The sequence below is a fragment of the Leuciscus leuciscus genome, assembly GCF_965113295.1.
Source record: "Leuciscus leuciscus genome assembly, chromosome: 7".
Lineage (NCBI taxonomy): Eukaryota > Metazoa > Chordata > Actinopteri > Cypriniformes > Leuciscidae > Leuciscus > Leuciscus leuciscus.
In genome coordinates, this window is record NC_138731.1 from 46796532 (window position 1) to 46816377 (window position 19846).

The 19846-nt window shown below is 40.3% G+C and overlaps 1 protein-coding gene across 4 annotated transcripts in view; it reads left to right on the forward strand.

The window, feature by feature from the left end:
* Nucleotides 1-19418, forward strand: part of il1rl2 (interleukin 1 receptor-like 2) — a 28271-nt gene extending 8853 nt beyond the window's left edge. For 3 of the 4 annotated variants that reach the window (XM_082176000.1, XM_082176001.1, XM_082176002.1), the window contains 6 exons: nt 7127-7183; nt 7499-7613; nt 7711-7850; nt 7928-8068; nt 13687-13845; nt 14393-19418. In XM_082176000.1, the coding sequence (XP_082032126.1) occupies nt 7127-7183; nt 7499-7613; nt 7711-7850; nt 7928-8068; nt 13687-13845; nt 14393-14772 (992 nt within the window). In that variant the 3' untranslated portion in view covers nt 14773-19418. The remainder of the gene's footprint in view (nt 1-7126; nt 7184-7498; nt 7614-7710; nt 7851-7927; nt 8069-13686; nt 13846-14392) is intronic. The other variant, XR_014207592.1, reaches the window with a different exon arrangement.
* Nucleotides 19419-19846: the final 428 nt, after the last annotated feature.

A 19846-nucleotide genomic window follows, 5' to 3' on the forward strand; every position in this document is an offset into this window, starting at 1 on the left:
TCTCTCAGTGTCTCTGTCTCTCAGTGTCTCTGTCTCTCTCTGTCTCTCAGTGTCTCTGTCTCTCAGTGTCTCTGTCTCTGTGTCTCTCAGTGTCTCTCAGTGTCTCTGTGTCTCTCAGTGTCTCTGTCTCTCAGTGTCTCTGTCTCTCAGTGTCTCTATCTCTGTGTCTGTGTCTCTCAGTGTCTCTCAGTGTCTCTGTCTCTCAGTGTCTCTCAGTGTCTCTGTCTCTCAGTGTCTCTCAGTGTCTCTGTCTCTCAGTGTCTCTGTGTCTCTCAGTGTCTCTGTCTCTCAGTGTCTCTCAGTGTCTCTGTCTCTCAGTGTCTCTGTGTCTCTCAGTGTCTCTGTCTCTCAGTGTCTCTGTCTCTCAGTGTCTCTGTCTCTCAGTGTCTCTGTCTCTCAGTGTCTGTGTCTCTCAGTGTCTGTCTCTCAGTGTATCTGTCTCTCAGTGTCTCTGTCTGTGTCTCTCAGTGTCTGTGTCTCTCAGTGTCTGTGTCTCTCAGTGTATCTGTCTCTCAGTGTCTCTGTCTCTCAGTGTCTGTGTCTCTCAGTGTCTGTGTCTCTCAGTGTCTCTGTCTCTCAGTGTCTGTGTCTCTCAGTGTCTGTGTCTCTCAGTGTCAGTGTCTCTCAGTGTCAGTGTCTCTCAGTGTCAGTGTCTCTCAGTGTCAGTGTCTCTCAGTGTCAGTGTCTCTCAGTGTCAGTGTCTCTCAGTGTCAGTGTCTCTCAGTGTCAGTGTCTCTCAGTGTCAGTGTCTCTCAGTGTCAGTGTCTCTCAGTGTCAGTGTCTCTCAGTGTCAGTGTCTCTCAGTGTCAGTGTCTCTCAGTGTCAGTGTCTCTCAGTGTCAGTGTCTCTCAGTGTCAGTGTCTCTCAGTGTCAGTGTCTCTCAGTGTCAGTGTCTCTCAGTGTCAGTGTCTCTCAGTGTCTGTGTCTCTCAGTGTATCTGTCTCTCAGTGTCTGTGTCTCTCAGTGTCTGTGTCTCTGTCTCTCAGTGTCTCTCAGTGTCTGTGTCTCTCAGTGTATCTGTCTCTCAGTGTCTGTGTCTCTCAGTGTCTCTCAGTGTCTCTGTCTCTCAGTGTCTCTCAGTGTCTCTGTCTCTCAGTGTCTCTCAGTGTCTCTGTCTCTCAGTGTCTCTCAGTGTCTCTGTCTCTCAGTGTCTCTGTCTCTCAGTGTCTCTGTCTCAGTGTCTCTGTCTCTCAGTGTCTCTGTCTCTCAGTGTATCTGTCTCTCAGTGTATCTGTCTCTCAGTGTATCTGTCTCTCAGTGTATCTGTCTCTCAGTGTATGTGTCTCTCAGTGTCTCTGTCTCTGTCTGTGTCTCTCAGTGTCTGTGTCTCTCAGTGTCTGTGTCTCTGTCTCTCAGTGTCTCTGTCTCTCAGTGTCTCTCAGTGTCTCTCAGTGTCTCTGTCTCTCAGTGTCTCTGTCTCTCAGTGTCTGTGTCTCTCAGTGTCTGTGTCTCTCAGTGTATCTGTCTCTCAGTGTATCTGTCTCTCAGTGTATCTGTCTCTCAGTGTATCTGTCTCTCAGTGTATGTGTCTCTCAGTGTCTCTGTCTCTCAGTGTCTCTGTCTCTGTCTGTGTCTCTCAGTGTCTGTGTCTCTGTCTCTCAGTGTCTGTGTCTCTCAGTGTCTGTGTCTCTCAGTGTCTGTGTCTCTCAGTGTCTGTGTCTCTCAGTGTCTGTGTCTCTCAGTGTCTGTGTCTCTCAGTGTCTGTGTCTCTGTCTCTCAGTGTCTCTGTCTCTCAGTGTCTCTGTCTCTCAGTGTCAGTGTCTCTCAGTGTCAGTGTCTCTCAGTGTCTCTGTCTCTCAGTGTCTCTGTCTCTCAGTGTCTGTGTCTCTCAGTGTCTGTGTCTCTCAGTGTCTGTGTCTCTCAGTGTCTCTGTCTCTCAGTGTCTCTGTCTCTCAGTGTCTGTGTCTCTCAGTGTCTGTGTCTCTCAGTGTCTCTCAGTGTCTCTGTCTCTCAGTGTCTCTCAGTGTCTCTGTCTCTCAGTGTCTCTCAGTGTCTCTCAGTGTCTCTGTCTCTCAGTGTCTCTCAGTGTCTCTGTCTCTCAGTGTCTCTGTGTCTCTCAGTGTCTCTGTCTCTCAGTGTCTCTGTCTCTCAGTGTCTCTGTCTCTCAGTGTATCTGTCTCTCAGTGTATCTGTCTCTCAGTGTATGTGTCTCTCAGTGTCTCTGTCTCTGTCTGTGTCTCTCAGTGTCTGTGTCTCTCAGTGTCTGTCTCTGTCTCTCAGTGTCTCTCAGTGTCTCTGTCTCTCAGTGTCTCTGTGTCTCTCAGTGTCTCTGTCTCTCAGTGTCTCTGTCTCTCAGTGTCTCTGTCTCTCAGTGTATGTGTCTCTCAGTGTATCTGTCTCTCAGTGTATCTGTCTCTCAGTGTATCTGTCTCTCAGTGTATCTGTCTCTCAGTGTATGTGTCTCTCAGTGTATGTGTCTCTCAGTGTCTCTGTCTCTGTCTGTGTCTCTCAGTGTCTGTGTCTCTCAGTGTCTGTGTCTCTCAGTGTCTGTGTCTCTCAGTGTCTGTGTCTCTCAGTGTCTGTGTCTCTGTCTCTCAGTGTCTCTGTCTCTCAGTGTCTCTGTCTCTCAGTGTCTCTGTCTCTCAGTGTCTCTGTCTCTCAGTGTCTCTGTCTCTCAGTGTATCTGTCTCTCAGTGTCTGTGTCTCTCAGTGTCTCTGTCTCTCAGTGTCTCTCAGTGTCTCTGTCTCTCAGTGTCTCTCAGTGTCTCTGTCTCTCAGTGTCTCTCAGTGTCTCTGTCTCTCAGTGTCTCTCAGTGTCTGTGTCTCTCAGTGTCTGTGTCTCTCAGTGTCTGTGTCTCTCAGTGTCTGTGTCTCTCAGTGTCTGTGTCTCTCAGTGTCTGTGTCTCTCAGTGTCTGTGTCTCTCAGTGTCTGTGTCTCTCAGTGTCTCAGTGTCTCTGTCTCTGTCTCTCAGTGTCTCTGTCTCTGTCTCTCAGTGTCTCTGTCTCTCAGTGTCTCTGTCTCTCAGTGTCTCTGTCTCTCAGTGTCTCTGTCTCTGTCTCTCAGTGTCTCTGTCTCTCAGTGTCTCTGTCTCTGTCTCTCAGTGTCTGTGTCTCTCAGTGTCTGTGTCTCTCAGTGTCTCTGTCTCTCAGTGTCTCTGTCTCTCAGTGTCTCTGTCTCTCAGTGTCTCTGTCTCTCAGTGTCTCTGTCTCTCAGTGTCTCTCAGTGTCTCTGTGTCTCTCAGTGTCTCTGTGTCTCTCAGTGTCTCTGTCTCTCAGTGTCTCTGTCTCTCAGTGTCTCTGTCTCTCTGTGTCTCTCAGTGTCTCTGTCTCTGTCTCTCAGTGTCTCTGTCTCTGTCTCTCAGTGTCTCTGTCTCTCAGTGTCTCTGTCTCTCAGTGTCTCTGTCTCTGTCTCTCAGTGTCTCTGTCTCTCAGTGTCTCTGTCTCTGTCTCTCAGTGTCTGTGTCTCTCAGTGTCTGTGTCTCTCAGTGTCTGTGTCTCTCAGTGTCTCTGTCTCTCAGTGTCTCTGTCTCTCAGTGTCTCTGTCTCTCAGTGTCTCTGTCTCTCAGTGTCTCTGTCTCTCAGTGTCTCTCAGTGTCTCTGTGTCTCTCAGTGTCTCTGTGTCTCTCAGTGTCTCTGTCTCTCAGTGTCTCTGTCTCTCAGTGTCTCTGTCTCTCTGTGTCTCTCAGTGTCTCTGTGTCTCTCAGTGTCTCTGTCTCTGTGTCTCTCAGTGTCTCTGTCTCTGTGTCTCTCAGTGTCTCTATTTCTCAGTGTCTCTGTCTCTCAGTGTCTCTGTCTCTCAGTGTCTCTCAGTGTCTCTGTGTCTCTCAGTGTCTCTGTCTCTGTGTCTCTCAGTGTCTCTGTCTCTCAGTGTCTCTGTCTCTCAGTGTCTCTGTCTCTCAGTGTCTCTGTCTCTCAGTGTCTCTCAGTGTCTCTGTCTCTCAGTGTCTCTGTCTCTCAGTGTCTCTCAGTGTCTCTCAGTGTCTCTGTCTCTCAGTGTCTCTCAGTGTCTCTGTCTCTCAGTGTCTGTATCTCTCAGTGTCTCTGTCTCTCAGTGTCTCTGTCTCTCAGTGTCTCTGTCTCTCAGTGTCTCTGTGTCTCTCAGTGTCTCTGTCTCTCAGTGTCTCTGTCTCTCAGTGTTTCTGTCACTCAGTGTCTCTGTCTCTCAGTGTCTCTGTCTCTCAGTGTTTCTGTCTCTCGGTGTCTCTCAGTGTTTCTGTCTCTCAGTGTTTCTGTCTCTCGGTGTCTCTCAGTGTCTCTGTCTCTCAGTGTCTCTGTCTCTCGGTGTCTCTCAGTGTCTCTGTCTCTCAGTGTCTCTCAGTGTCTCTGTCTCTCAGTGTTTCTGTCTCTCAGTGTTTCTGTCTCTCGGTGTCTCTCAGTGTCTCTGTCTCTCAGTGTCTCTGTCTCTCAGTGTCTCTGTCTCTCAGTGTCTGTGTCTCTCAGTGTCTGTGTCTCTCAGTGTCTGTGTCTCTCAGTGTCTGTGTCTCTCAGTGTCTGTGTCTCTCAGTGTCTGTGTCTCTCAGTGTCTGTGTCTCTCAGTGTCTGTGTCTCTCAGTGTCTGTGTCTCTCAGTGTCTGTGTCTCTGTCTCTCAGTGTCTGTGTCTGTGTCTCTCAGTGTCTGTGTCTCTCAGTGTCTGTGTCTCTCAGTGTCTGTGTCTCTGTCTCTCAGTGTCTGTGTCTCTGTCTCTCAGTGTCTGTGTCTCTGTCTCTCAGTGTCTGTGTCTCTGTCTCTCAGTGTCTCTGTCTCTCAGTGTCTCTGTCTCTCAGTGTCTCTGTCTCTCAGTGTCTCTGTCTCTCAGTGTCTCTGTCTCTGTCTCTCAGTGTCTCTGTCTCTCAGTGTCTCTGTCTCTGTCTCTCAGTGTCTCTGTCTCTCAGTGTCTCTGTCTCTGTCTCTCAGTGTCTCTGTCTCTCAGTGTCTGTGTCTCTCAGTGTCTCTGTCTCTCAGTGTCTCTGTCTCTCAGTGTCTCTGTCTCTCAGTGTCTCTCAGTGTCTCTGTGTCTCTCAGTGTCTCTGTGTCTCTCAGTGTCTCTGTCTCTCAGTGTCTCTGTCTCTCAGTGTCTCTGTCTCTCAGTGTCTCTGTCTCTCAGTGTCTCTGTCTCTCAGTGTCTCTCAGTGTCTCTCAGTGTCTCTGTGTCTCTCAGTGTCTCTGTCTCTGTGTCTCTCAGTGTCTCTGTCTCTCAGTGTCTCTGTCTCTCAGTGTCTCTGTCTCTCAGTGTCTCTCAGTGTCTCTGTCTCTCAGTGTCTCTCAGTGTCTCTGTCTCTCAGTGTCTCTGTCTCTCAGTGTCTCTCAGTGTCTCTGTCTCTCAGTGTCTCTCAGTGTCTCTCAGTGTCTCTGTCTCTCAGTGTCTCTGTCTCTCAGTGTCTCTGTCTCTCAGTGTCTCTGTCTCTCAGTGTCTCTGTCTCTCAGTGTCTCAGTGTCTCTCAGTATTCTTTGTCTCTCCGTGTCTCTGTCTCTCAGTGTTTCTGTCTCTCAGTGTTTCTGTCTCTCAGTCTCTCAGTGTCTCTGTCTCTCAGTATTCTTTGTCTCTCCGTGTCTCTGTCTCTCCGTGTCTCTGTCTCTCAGTGTTTCTGTCTCTCAGTGTTTCTGTCTCTCAGTGTCTCTGTCTCTCAGTGTCTCTGTCTCTCAGTGTCTCTGTCTCTCAGTGTCTCTGTCTCTCAGTGTTTCTGTCTCTCAGTGTTTGTGAGTTATATTAAATTATATTTACTTAATTATTCAGTAAAACCACATGTTATTGCGATTTGTTATTTTTACTTGTTTATCATTGTGTTAGTCTTTTATTCACTGACTTTACCATAGCTTGTTTCCATGCTAGTTAGTATAAGATAAGAGCATCAAAGCAGCTAACTTAGGTAAGGGGAAATAGCTAACGTTACGATGTCCGAGGCGTCGTTCAGACAGCATGTTTTTCTCCACGTTTGCTGCGTCAGGGACAACCTGAGTATTCTGCTGCGTCTTTTTCTGCTGCTTCTCATTCAAGTTAGTGACGAAACGCGCTCTGTAGCGCTGTCTGTTCGCTGTCGGCTACGGTAGAAACATGACGTCACAGTGTGTCGACCTTCATAGAAGGGGGTGGCCGCGGTTATGTAGATATAAATGACTCATTCTAAGGTAATAAAAACATAACGGTTCATTAAGTGAGGTCTTTATACACCACTGAAAACATAGTTATGGATCTTATATTGCATTTCTGTCAATAGATCCTCAGAAATATCACACATTGCACCTTTAATGCACGGTGAGGAGGAAAGTTTGAGTGGCCAAAGACTCTCCAAGGATCACAGATGGAGAATTGCAGAGATTACTTGAGTCTTGGGGGGTCAGAAAGCCTAAAAACAAAAACAAAAATCAAACAACCCCTACATTTCCACATGTTGTTTGGGAGGGTTTCAAGAAAAATCCTCCTCGCTCCTCCAAAACCAAACTCCAGTATATTCAGTTGTCAGACATGACTGGACCAACATGAACTCTGTATGGAGGAATGGTCTCTGATCTCTTGTCAGGTGTTCTCCAAACTCATCAGGCATTATAGAAGAAAACTCAGAGCTGTTATCTTGGCAAAAGGAGGTTGCAAAAAGTATTTAATAACAGGGAGCCAATAATTATGGCCAGCATGTTTAGGAGAAAAGCATTTATTTCATAATGTGAGTGATGGAAATCCGCCTGTTGAGCGATTTGTGCTTGTACATTACTTGTATGCACTCTCAACATTTGTGATTAAAATAACGCCATAGAAACGGCATCAAATAAATATAAAAAGTGGAAGAAGCTGCAATAGATTTTTTATTGGTTAAAATCAATGGAGAATATCTGGTATTTTTCCGTCGGTGCTCGAGCCCCGAGCGCTTATGCTGTGTCGTGATTGGCTGAAGCGACACACACACACACACACACACACACACTGGCCACAGGGCAGAAACATCCCGAGCAATCCAAGAAGAAAGTAATAAACTTCAGGCACTTCTAGTGATGATTGAGAGGCATTATTTTTGTACGAGTCTGTGCTTTTTATTTTTCACAAAAAAAAACCTTCATAGTTTCAAAATCCTTTAATTTGATATTGTAAAATGATTAAGAACCTGAAATGAGAAGTGCATGCCCTGATAACATCCACACACAGTAGAGGGCAGTTCAGCGCTGATGGAGAGACTCTGATGGATGATGTGATGAATGTTTCTCTGTGTGTAACAGTGGTGACGAAGCCTAAAATCATCTTCCCAAAGCAAGAAACACACACCGTAACACTAGGTGAGTGACGACGATGACACGTTTAACTCTTCTGTTGCTGTACGTGTCAAATCGAGTTAGTACTTGCACTGTTTTAACTCGAGGCCATTTATACGTTTTTGTGATCTGCAAAAAAACGAATGCAAAAATATTAGCATTTAGGAATTATCTGTTTCCATTCATGAGTGTGAATTTGAATTGAATTTTAAAAACACAGCATATTAAATTGAATTTGAATTAGAATGACATGAAGACAAGTTTATTGAATTGCAATATAAAGAAAAGTCATGAAACCGAAACATTTTGAAAAGCGCAATAATATTCATGTGACCGTAGGTGAAAGTTTCAATCTGAGCTGCAAAGCTCTTGTTGGGAAGAACGACATGGAAGAAACTTGGATATACTGGACGAGTGACTCTGATTCTCTCGATCTGAGCTGCAAGAGCAGCACGTAAGGACAAAAGATACGTTTGCTCTTTATATAATGAGAGAGTGTTTTGTTTATGATGTGACTAACCATTTTATTTCTGCATGTCTTGTTTTTCCAGCATGAAGGAGAGCGAGCAGCTGTACAAACTTTCTGATTTATCCATCTCAGAAGTCACAGTTGAATATCTGAACACTGATCTCAAATGTTTCGTTCAACACCCGGCAGGTTCAGATTTTGGAGTAGCCCGGCTTATCCTAGGTCAGGTCTAGGTTGCATTGGACAATACTTTTGATTATGTCCCCTTTTCCAACTTGCTCTTTCTCTTTTTCTCTCAGCTAGTCAGAAGGAGCATCATTATTGGATCGGCCTCGGCCTGGTGGCTCTGGTCACGTTACTGGGCGCTGTGGCGTTCTTCTTCAGAGTCGATCTGGTTCTGGTTTACAGGGATGTTTGCTCGTCTTCTGCCGTATGCAGCGGTACGTCTTTACCTCAGATTTTTAGTGACTTTTCTGTAGAGATGCTTTCAATTACATGTCAATCATAAATGGCATTAAATATTTATTATGAAATACAAGTGGGTGAATTTCATAGCAACATCAAAATTAACTGAAAAAATAGAAATTATATTTTGCATAATTTTGTTGTTGTTGAAAAAACATTATTTTCATGACAATTAAAGCAAAACTAAGTAACATTTTTTACCTTAAAATAATGTTTCCAAAATCGTATCAGTGGTTCATCAAGTCGTAACGGTGAAAGGTACTTCTGGATTCGCTTTGCGGCCCTATATCTGCTATAACCACGCTATGCAAGTTTGCCAAACCGGTTTCTGTAGTTCGAATGAGACATAAGAAAACTACAAATTTGACTTGCTTTACGTCAAGCGTTACAATAGTCATTATTTACTTTTTCTTTGTTTCTGATGTCGCAATACATCATACTTTCATGAAATCATGCAACATACTCTACCTTGCCTGTGGACATCGTTCATTCAAAGCGGTAATGGACAATTCCGCTTCCAACCTGTAGGGCGACCGAAGAGGAAAAGTTCCTTAATGTTGCTTTAAGCACATTTTAAAATTCTCATTATCATAATGCATTTGAATGTTTTTTATTTTGAACTCCTGTTCTTTTTATAGTCTCGGAAGAATATCATTACTGTAATACAGCATTTTTAATCAGCCTAAATTTAAGTCAAGTCACATTTATTTCTATAGCGCTTTTTACAACACAGATTGTTTCAAAGCAGCTTTACAGAGGTAACAGGAAAATAATGCAACAAAGTTTGTTTCCAGAAGAAAATAGCGTCACAGTCCAGCTTAAGTAAGTTCAGGGATGGTTCATTTCTGTTGTAAAAAAGTTATTAATTTAGTTCATTTATATATATATATATATATATATATATATATATATATATATATCCGCCATGATGTCATCGTCCAGCTCAGTTCAGTTCGCATATGCAGGCAGATCAATATTATTGTTGAATATTAAAATAAATGTTAAATTTAATATCCCGAACTAAGCAAGCCAAAAGCCAATGGCAACAAAGGTGAAAAAGGTGAAAAAGGTGACCGTGGCAAGGAACCAAAACTCCATCAGGGCAGAATGGAGAAAAAAAGCCGCAGGTCCTCCATCTGATCTAGATACGGCCCGGATCCGGCTGACTACATCATGTGTTGTGGTCGTGTCTAGGCGCAGGTTCTCCATCTGATCTGGATACGGCCCGGATCCGGCTGACTACAATAATCCTTGGAATAATCAGAAAGACTAACATTAGCGTAGATGCCATTCTTCTTATGATGTAACTAGTACATCGGGTGTTATAGGAAGTGTTCCTGGTTCCAGCTGACCTAATTTATGCAGCCTAATAATCATTTAACTGATTTGAATAATAGGAATGTATAATTTTCTATGTGTATGCTAGGTCAAAGAGATGTGTTTTTAGTCTAGATTTGAACTGACAGAGTGTGTCTGCTTCCCGGACAATGTTAAGAAGATTGTTCCAAAGCTTTGGTGCTAAATAGGAGAAGGATCTACCGCCAGCAGTCGATTTAGATATTCTAGGTATTATCAACTGGCCGGAATTTTGAGATCGCAATAGACGTGAAGGACTATAATGCGTTAAGAGCTCGCTCAAGTACTGCGGAGCTAAACCATTTAGTGCTTTGTAAGTAATCAGCAATATTTTAAAATGTATACGATGTTTAATAGGGAGCCAGTGCAGTGTTGACAGAACTGGGCTAATATGGTCATACTTCCTGGTTCTGGTAAGAACTCGAGCTGCTGCGTTTTGGATCAGCTGTAGTTTGTTTATTAAGCGTGCAGGGCAACCACCCAGTAGAGCATTACAATAATCTAGCCTTGAGGTCATGAACACATGAACTAATTGTTCCGCATTTGTCATTGAGAGCATATGTCGTAATTTAGATATGAGATAAGATATCTCTTAAATATGATATTTAATGATATCTCCCAAGGGTAGCATGTACAGAGTGAACAGCAGCGGTCCTAGTACTGAGCCTTGTGGTACGCCATACTGAACTGGTGAATAAGACATCTCTTCATTTACTGCTACAAACTGATAACGGTCAGATAAGTATGATTTAAACCATGCTAATGCAATTCCACTAATGCCAACATAATGTTTGAGTCTATTTAAAAGAATGTTGTGGTCAATAGTATCAAATGCAGCCCTAAGATCGAGTAACACTAATAGCGAGATACAACCACGATCGGATGATAGGAGCAAATCATTTTTGGTACGTATCCTAATGACAAAGATGAATGAATGATAGTAAGATGAGGATCTATGACCTCTGGAAGCATCTCTTTCATTAGCTTAGTCGGTATAAGGACTAACATACATGTTGTCAATTTAGATGATTTAAAGATTTTAGGGAATTCTTCCTCTCCTATAGCAATGAATGAATCAAATTTTTCCTCAGGGAGACTACAATGCACTGCCTGATGTGATACTGTAGTAGACGGTTGCATAGTTATAATTTTCTCCCTAATATTATCAATCTTATAAGTGAAGTTGTTTATAAAGTCATTACTGCTGTGCTGCTTGGAAACATCTGGGCTTGAAGCTTTATTTTTCGTTAGTTTAGTCACTGTTTCAAATAAATACCTAGGGTTGTGTTTATTTTCTTCTAATAGGTTTGAAAAATAAGCAGATCTAGCAGCTTTTAAAGCCTCTCTGTATGCAATCGAGCTCTCCTTTCATGAAATCCGAAATACCTCTAGTTTTGTTTTCTTCCAGTTGCGCTCCATCTCTCTGGCTGCTCTCTTAAGGGCCCGAGTGTGCTCGTTGTACCACGGCGTTGGACTATTTTCTTTAATCTTCTTTAAGCACATCAGAGCAACTGTGTCTAAAGTGCTGGAAAAGAGAGAGTTAAAAAAAGTTTCTGTTGCAATATCTAGTTCTTCTAAGCTATCTGGTATGCTGAGATGATGAAACTGATCAGGAAGATTATTGATAAAGCAATCTTTAGTGGCAGAAGTGATAGGTCTCACATATTTGTAACACGGAGTCGGCTTTGCAGCCTTGGCTAAATGCAATTTACACGAGACTAGATAATGATCTGAGATGTCATCGCTCTGCTGCAGAATTTCAGCGGCAGAATTTCAGCGGCATCAACATCTATTCCATGTAGAGGTGGGCATAGATTCATTTTTTTAATCTAGATTAATTTTGAAATTAATCTAGATTAAAATGGCTCATTTGAATTCTGCCGAAGGCATTCAGAATATGTGTGCTACCTAAATAATGACTATAAAAGTAAGTCTTTGAGAACGGGTTTCTCAAGCCAGGTGGCGCATTAGACCAGGGGCTCATCTCCTGTTTCCAAAATGCATCACAAACTGCTTGAGAAAGCTGTTCTACTCATAGACTGTAAAAGGTTACTACTGTACTGTTACCGTCCGTAGGCAACATTAGGTAGGCCTATGTTATTATCAACTACTATAGGCTATCAATTAGGGATGGGCGATATGGCCTAAAATCTATATTGTGATATACATTGCAGCCTCTTGCGATAACGATATACAGTATATTATAATAAAACCATTTCAGAACAGATTACACAGACCCATGCTAAACAACTGCTAAATGTATTTTTTTTTTAAAGGGTGTATGTAGTTTTGAGAACATACATTGTGCAAAACTGTAAGTATACAACATAATTTTGCAGAAAAATAAAATTTAAGTACACTAGCTGCAGAGACTTAAGTAGGTCTAATGTTTATTATGGCTTGGAGCTTATGAAACCCCAAATTTAAAATTAGAATATTGTCTAACTGATGTCTTTTCAGTTAAAAAGAAACACAACAACGATTCTTAAAATCGAGATTATGTGCTACACCACTAAGATATATATTGGAATGGGAATAATACGCGCGCGCTGGTATTCAGTGATATCATGTTTCGTTTTGGATTTGAGGTGGTAGAACGGATTAGTCGTGTGTTAACTTACCGAACTGTTACCCCACACACTCTGTATATAGTTTGCTGCTGCTCGTCTGACGGCTTAAACCCGAACCAAGTCCAAATAATGGATGTTGCACCGATCTTTTTCACCAGCTTTCACTTTCAGCCGTGTTTACTTAAGATGACGACGAATATGCGTTGCAGCCGGGTTTACCTCGCGGCCGCGGGTAGATTGCGTCATCATAGCTTGTGTAGTATAGAGCCATCTCCCAACCCAACTTGGAGAATAGATTAACGGCGATATTTTTTTTATCGCGCGATAAGAGTCTCGCGTTAACGCAGCACGTTAACGCCGATAACGGCCCACCACTAATTCCATGTGATAATATTAGATCTAGAGTATGATTACAACAATGAGTAGGTCCTGACACGTGTTGTCTAACTCCAATAGAGTTCAGAATGTCTTTAAATGCCAATCCCAATGCATCTTTTTCGTTATCTACATATATATTAAAATCACCAACAATTAGGACTTTATCTGCAGCCTGTACTAACTCTGATAGAAAGTCAGCACATTCTTTGATAAAGTGTGTATGGTGCCCTGGTGGGCTGTATACAGTAGCCAGCACAAATCTCAAACGTGATTTATCATTTACACTAGATAGTGTTACATTTAGCACCAACACTTCAAAAGTATTATATTTGAAACAAGACTTCTTAGTAATTCTGAAGATATTACTATAAATTACAGCAAGCCAGTTAAATAATAGTATCATAATGTACGACAACGCAGTCCTGAAGTGTCACTAGTCTCTCTCCTGTGAAGGCCTCCCTCCCCTCCTTTACCTCTCTACAGATAAAGCATTGTCAGGATGATCCCGGTTCGCGTGGCTACGCGGAAGCGATAAAAATTCTGTATTATAAATTTTAAGGCCAGACAAGTAGTTTGTTGAGAGTTGGTTTGTAGGGAAGGACTACGCGCCTGCGCACATATATTCAAACGCGCATCCCTATAGACTGAACTCGTAAAATGCATGTGCGCACCATCAGTGTTCTCACGGGTTCGCGTTTTTAAAGTTTGCATAGAGAGAACTGAAGAGTTTTCTGTTAAAACGGTGTCGTGTTAGCGGCCCCTAAGTTAATAACTAATGATCGTTGCGACGGAAGTGAATCAATCAAACTAACTTTATCTGGACAATAACTTTATTCTAGATCTGCTGTAAAGCCTAAACATTCTATGTTACTTTAATTTCCTATTATCACTGTAAAGCTGCTTTGGAACAATCTACATTGTTAAAAGCACTATATAAATGAAGATGATTTGACTATAGAATATACTTTTTTTTTTCTTTTTTAAATCAATGTTTTTTATTGTCATTACAGTAATGTGAATAAAATGAACTGAAAATAATAGCCCTGATATTAGTTTAAATTTTAAAACTGGGTTGTGGACAAAATCTCCACAATCAATCAGACTGAAAATCTGCCTCAAAGAGAGATTTGCCAAAATCTGCCTAAAGAGACCCGATTCTCAGACCTGAATCACAATCAGCAATCAGTGACAAAAACTGCATAGTACTGCTTGTTCATCAATATTAATCATCAAATTATATTTATATTGTAATTTTATTGTGTAATGATTATTCTTATGCTTCATTTAAGATGGAAAGTCGTATGATGCGTATGTGAGTTATCTCCATGGTGACCAACTCATCTCATCTTCCGCAATGACCTTTGCCCTGCATTTCCTTCCCGAGATGCTTGAAGATCTTTATGGTTATAAACTGTTCATCAGTGGTCGTGATGAACTTCCTGGGGAAGGTAAACATCTTGTCACATGAACACAGCAACTAGGTCTGCTCGGTCTATAGCTAAAAATATGCATCTCAACCATTTTCATCCTTTAGACAGTATGAATGTCTATTTATGTATTTGCTCTGAAATAACTTGATTTCTCCCCCCATGATTCCCTCAATCATTTCATCAAATTAATCATTCAAATTGTTTAATGTAAGACGTAACATAAAATAACATCCTGTTCAAATTTTTTATGTATGTTTTCACACCATTTTTCACTAAATTGAAAATACGATTATTTAAATAAATGAAATAGATGCAAATTGTTCATCTTAAACTATGCCATGATGTTTTTGTCATAATTCTGACCCGTTTTATTATGTATGACTGACAAATATGAATTTCGTTACGTTTATTTGTTTTTTTATATTTTTAATCCAAATGGATGGAAATTGTATACGCAAAAAAATACACAAATCTTAAATTCAGACCTAAATATTTTTGAGTGTATTTTGTAGTGCAATCCTGCTAAAAAAACAAAAGTTTGACACTAATCAAGTCTCTTTTTCAGCGGTGCATGAAGTCATTGCTGACAGAATGAGCCGAAGTCGAAGGCTGATCATTGTTCTTACATCACAGTCTCAAACCGATGCCACCAAGAAATCCCTGATATCAGACGATGCTGTGCGACTGGAAGAATCGTCCTCTGCCCAGATGTGTGCGGCGTACGAGCAGCGAGTGGGTCTGTATGATGCTCTGGTGAAGCAGGGTCTGAAGGTCCTCCTGGTGCAGGTGGAGGACGGTGTTGAAGAAGATCTGCTGCCCGAGTCTCTGCGCTTCATCCGTCGCACCAAAGGCATCCTCAGGTGGAGGCAGAACGCCAGTGATCGTGCAAACAGAAGGTTCTGGAAATACGTGCGTTACCACATGCCTCCGGCTCAGAGGCGGTAAATACAGCATGTTGAACTAGTGCAGCTGCACATTTGGGCCCGGTTTCACAGACAGGATTAGATTAGATTTAGATTAAGCCAGGATTTGGCCTTATTTCTATTAGGGCATTTAAGTTGATTTTATAAACGTGCCCTAGAAAAAAAACATTACTGGTGTGAATCTAGAGATAAAACAATGGCACTGACATCTTTAAGATATGCTTTTAGTTAAAACAGCTCAAACATGCATTTTAGTCTGGGACAGTGTTTAGTTTAGTGTGGGACAGTGTTTAGTTTAGTCTGGGACAGTGTTTAGTTTAGTCTGGGACAGTGTTTAGTTTAGTCTGGGACGGTGTTTAGTTTAGTCTGGGACAGTGTTTAGTTAAGTGTGGGACACAGTCTAAACCTCAACACTGTTTACAGTTGTTTGAGCAACAGCCATTCCTATGGAGCTTATAATATGACAAAATGATTTGAATTTGAATTGTGTAAATTTGAATTATTTGCAAGTGTAATCTAACAAAATTGAATTTTAGGTGGTAGTTCTGAATTTGATTTTTTTTTAAACGAATATTGAACATTTGAAATTTAACAAATTGAAATGTTTTTATGGCTGAATTTTATAGACATGTATTTTCAAACAGCTCGTTTTTTTGTTCTGAATTCGTACACTGCAAATATTCAGTTTAAAAAAATACAGATTCAAGTTTTCAAGATGAAGAAATTTGGAACTTCAAATTCAGTTTTCTAAAATTCAATCTCAAAAATTCAAGTTCAAAAATTCAGATCTTACAGAAAGTAGGTCACAGGTCATCCACAGGGAAGAGTAAAGGATCTCAGATAAGTCGAACAGAGCATTTTGGCTGCACTGCAGTAGTTTTCTGCCGCAAACGCGGTGGTGGTTCAAGAGAATCCGTGTATCTTTCGTTCAGTCGTTTTTTTATTTAATATTAAGAGTAGAAAAATGAGAAAACAGCTTGAGTATTAGATTTCGAATATTCTAGTAATAATAATCCGCTGCAGCAGTTGCACGGAGCTTACAAAACTTAACGCGTGTATTGCAACTATAGGCTACATTTAATTTTCTCATCAAACAACTAGACTAACGAATGGCTCGGCACAACAGAAGAGCCTAGACAGGGCTTTCTCTCTGTGTAGACCAGCAGTTGGTCTGAATTTGCTATAGCCTATAGCCTATTTTCTGGACTGTACAGGCTAAGTCACGTTTTATCATGAAACACGCTGTGATTTATTCCAACGTGACTCAGGCATATATAATGCATTTAACGTTAAATAATCTAAATGTTGACTTTCAAAAGTAGGCGTGCCAAGAAGGCTATTCTCTGTATTTTGGTTCATTTTTGGTGAGCGCCAGAAAGATCTAAAGAGACCGAGACGCGCTAAAGCAGCGCATCATGTTGTTTTATTTATTTTTCAATGACATGATATTTTGTAGTCATTTTGAATTGTCATTTTAGCTGGTGTGTGGTGAGCGCACTGGCGCCGTTGTACTGTGGCTGCCGTCGCATCATCCAAGTGGATGCTGCACACTGGTGGTGGTTGAGGAGAGATCCCCTGATATGATTGTAAAGCGCTTTGGGTGTACAGTAGTACATATGAAAGCGCTATATAAATGCCTCATTCTATTCTATTCTATTCTATTGAATGTACACAAATAAAAATATACATTTTACTGTTTCGGATGATGTTATATTATCTGTATGACTATAAATAACAGAGTATTAAGTTATTTCCCAACAGTGGAACAAATCCAAGTGATGGCGCTCGCGCATCGCGCTCTCACACAACATAGTATATCAGTTCTGGCGTTGCTTCATATCGCAGACTGTTCATTATCAAAATGAAACAGTCAACCAAACATATAAAAAGTTATTATGCCTAATTTAATTGGTCTGTTGTACAATATAAAGGGCAAGCTGTGCCGCACACAGTCTTGTTATTCCAAACATTTCCCTTGCTGTGAAGACGCTGATTTAGCCTATACGTGTATTTTGGGACTATATATAATCTATTAAAATACATAATCTTCTGAGTTTTATGATGTAGGCCTTGTGTGTTTTATTAAAATGTATTATAATTTACATCTCAAAAGGATGCGCTTTGTGCATTCTCTGACATTATATTTATTTATTTAATTAATATTGAGTATCAATTGATGTTAAACAAAACGGTGTGTTATTTTCTCTGGCAACTAAACTTCCCAAAAAAAAAAAAAAAAACTTCCAAAGCAAACATTGTGCGTTCTCTCCGCGCTCCGCAGCTTTTCCACACAGATTTTGAGAATTGGCCAGCTACAAAAAATAGGCCAAAGAAGTAGACTAACGGCTAGTGTCCGTGAAATGCGAGGTACGTTCATATTTATAAATAAACATAACTGATTTTGTCTACACCTAAATACATTTCCTAATAATAACAGTGATTAAGCCCAAATGTGGGTGGGGGTAATGAACACAATATGTTTGTTTGTTTTGTTTTTTTGCCCAAATGGTCTCCACTCTATGCATTTTGTAATAATACAGCAAGATTTTTTAACTGACCGTATTTGCCAGAAAATAAGTCGCATGCACATGAGTGCAAGTCACACCGGATCATGTTGAGAGAGAAACGCGTCATATAAAAAAAAAAAAACTTTTAATATTAGCCTATTCAGCAATAGTGTAAAAGACCTGTAATTAAAATACATTTACATGATAAACACTATTAACATGTAGGCTATGTGTTGCCTATTTTACTTTCCCTTACTGTATGACAAATGAATGCAGAAAACAACAAGAATGAAAAATAAGTAGCCATGTGTAATAAAATAATATAGGCTACATACATAGACTATAAAAATAGCCTACATTGTGCCCTTTATTACAAACAACATATAGCCTATTTTAAACGCCAAGCCTAAACAAATTTATTTAAATCTAAACGGTCGCGCATCTCTCATTCAGTCAAAAGTTTTCATATTTGCAATGTAACATGTGGATGCTAACTATTTAAAAAGGCTTCATATTTCAGTCGAGTCCCAAAATAAACGGCTAAATGCAGCGTCTTCACAGCAAGGGAAATAACAAGTAGGACTGTGTGCGGCACAGCTTGCCCTTTATATTGTACAACAGACCAATTAAATTAGGCAGAATAACTTTTTATATGTTTGGTTGACTGCGTTTCATTTTGATAATGAACAGTCTGCGATATGAAGCAACGCCAGAACTGATACTATGTTGTGTGAGAGCGCGATGCGCGAGCGCCATCACTTGGATTTGTTCCACTGCTGGGAAATAACTTAATACTCTGTTATTTATAGTCATACAGATAATATGACATCATCCGAAACAGTAAAATGTATATTTTTATTTGTGTACATTCAAAATGACTACAAAATATCATGTCATTGAAAAATAAATAAAACATGATGCGCTGCTTTAGCGCGTCTCGGTCTCTTTAGATCTTTCTGGCGCTCACCAAACATGAACCAAAATACAGAGAATAGCCTTCTTGGCACGCCTACTTTTGAAAGTCAACATTTAGAGTATTTAACGTTAAATGCATTATATATGCCTGAGTCACTTTGGAATAAATCACAGCATGTTTCACGATAAAACATGACTTGGCCTGTACAGTCCAGAAAATAGGAAATTCAGGAAATATAGCAAATTCAGACCAACTGCTGGTCTACACAGAGAGAAAGCCCTGTCTAGGCTCTTCTGTTGTGCCGAGCCATTCGTTAGTCTAGTTGTTTGATGAGAAAATTAAATGTAGCCTATAGTTGCAATACACGCGTTTTGTAAGCTCCGTGCTTGTAATAGTCCGTGCAACTGCTGCAGCGGACTATTATTACTAATATTAGAAATCTAATACTCAAGCTGTTTTCTCATTTTTCTACTCTTAATATTAAATAAATAAAAAACTACTGCAGTGCAGCCAAAATGCTCTGTTCGACTTATCTGAGATCCTTTACTCTTCCCTGTGGATGACCCGTGACCTACTTTCTGTAAGATCTGAATTTTTTAACTTGAATTTTTGAGATTGAATTTTAGAAATTCCGAATTTCTTCATCTTGAAAACTTGAATCTGTATTTTTTTAAACTGAATATTTGCAGTGTACGAATTCAGAACAAAAAAACGAGCTGTTTGAAAATACATGTCTATAAAATTCAGCCATAAAAACATTTCAATTTGTTAAATTTCATGTTCAATATTCGTTTAAAAAAAATCTAATTCAGAACTATTTAAACTACCACCTAAAATTCAATTTTGTTAGATTACACTTGCAAATAATTCAAATTTACACAATTCAAATTCAAATCATTTTGTCATATTATAAGCTCCATACATTCCTTTCTATTCTTTTTATTTGTTTGTTTGTTTTTATTTTTCCTTTATTTTTTTGTTGATTATGATTATTATATATTTTTCCTTCAAAATTGTTTATAATAAATAGTCAGATTTGACAGCTTCTACAGTTCATGTCAGACAAGTTTCTTAAAAATTTTTTTTGGGGAGAAAAACTAAACAATGCAACAAAAACGAATTTTTCGTCTGAATTCATGTCATAATTGCTTGTCAACTGCATTTTTTTGAATTATTTGGTGACATAAGTGTATATTGTAATTTTTATTATAATTAATAAAAAAGTAACTATTGGATTTTTTGAAAGCAGTAAGTATTTCAGTGATTTCTAACCCCCCCAATAATAATAGTGATGCTTGCCTCAACAAGCAATAACCATTGGAACGTGTCCAACACTAAAACTCTAAGAAAATAAAGTACATAATTGTACCTTTAGGGGTACAATGGCTTGTCACTGGGGCTGTACCCTCAAGGGTACAATATTGTACCTTAACCTTTAAAAGAAATGGTACATATATGTACCTTTAAATGCTTTTTGACCCTCAAAAAGGTACAGATATGAACCTTGAGGTCCAATAATAAGCCCTATGGGGTACGTTAGTGTAGCTTGTACCTTGGGGGACAGAAATGAACTCCTACTGTACCCCTATTTCTGACAGTTTATATTTTAGAGAACTGCATCTTTGCAAACTGGATTTGATTAAATGATCAGATACACTGGTGAATCAAGAACT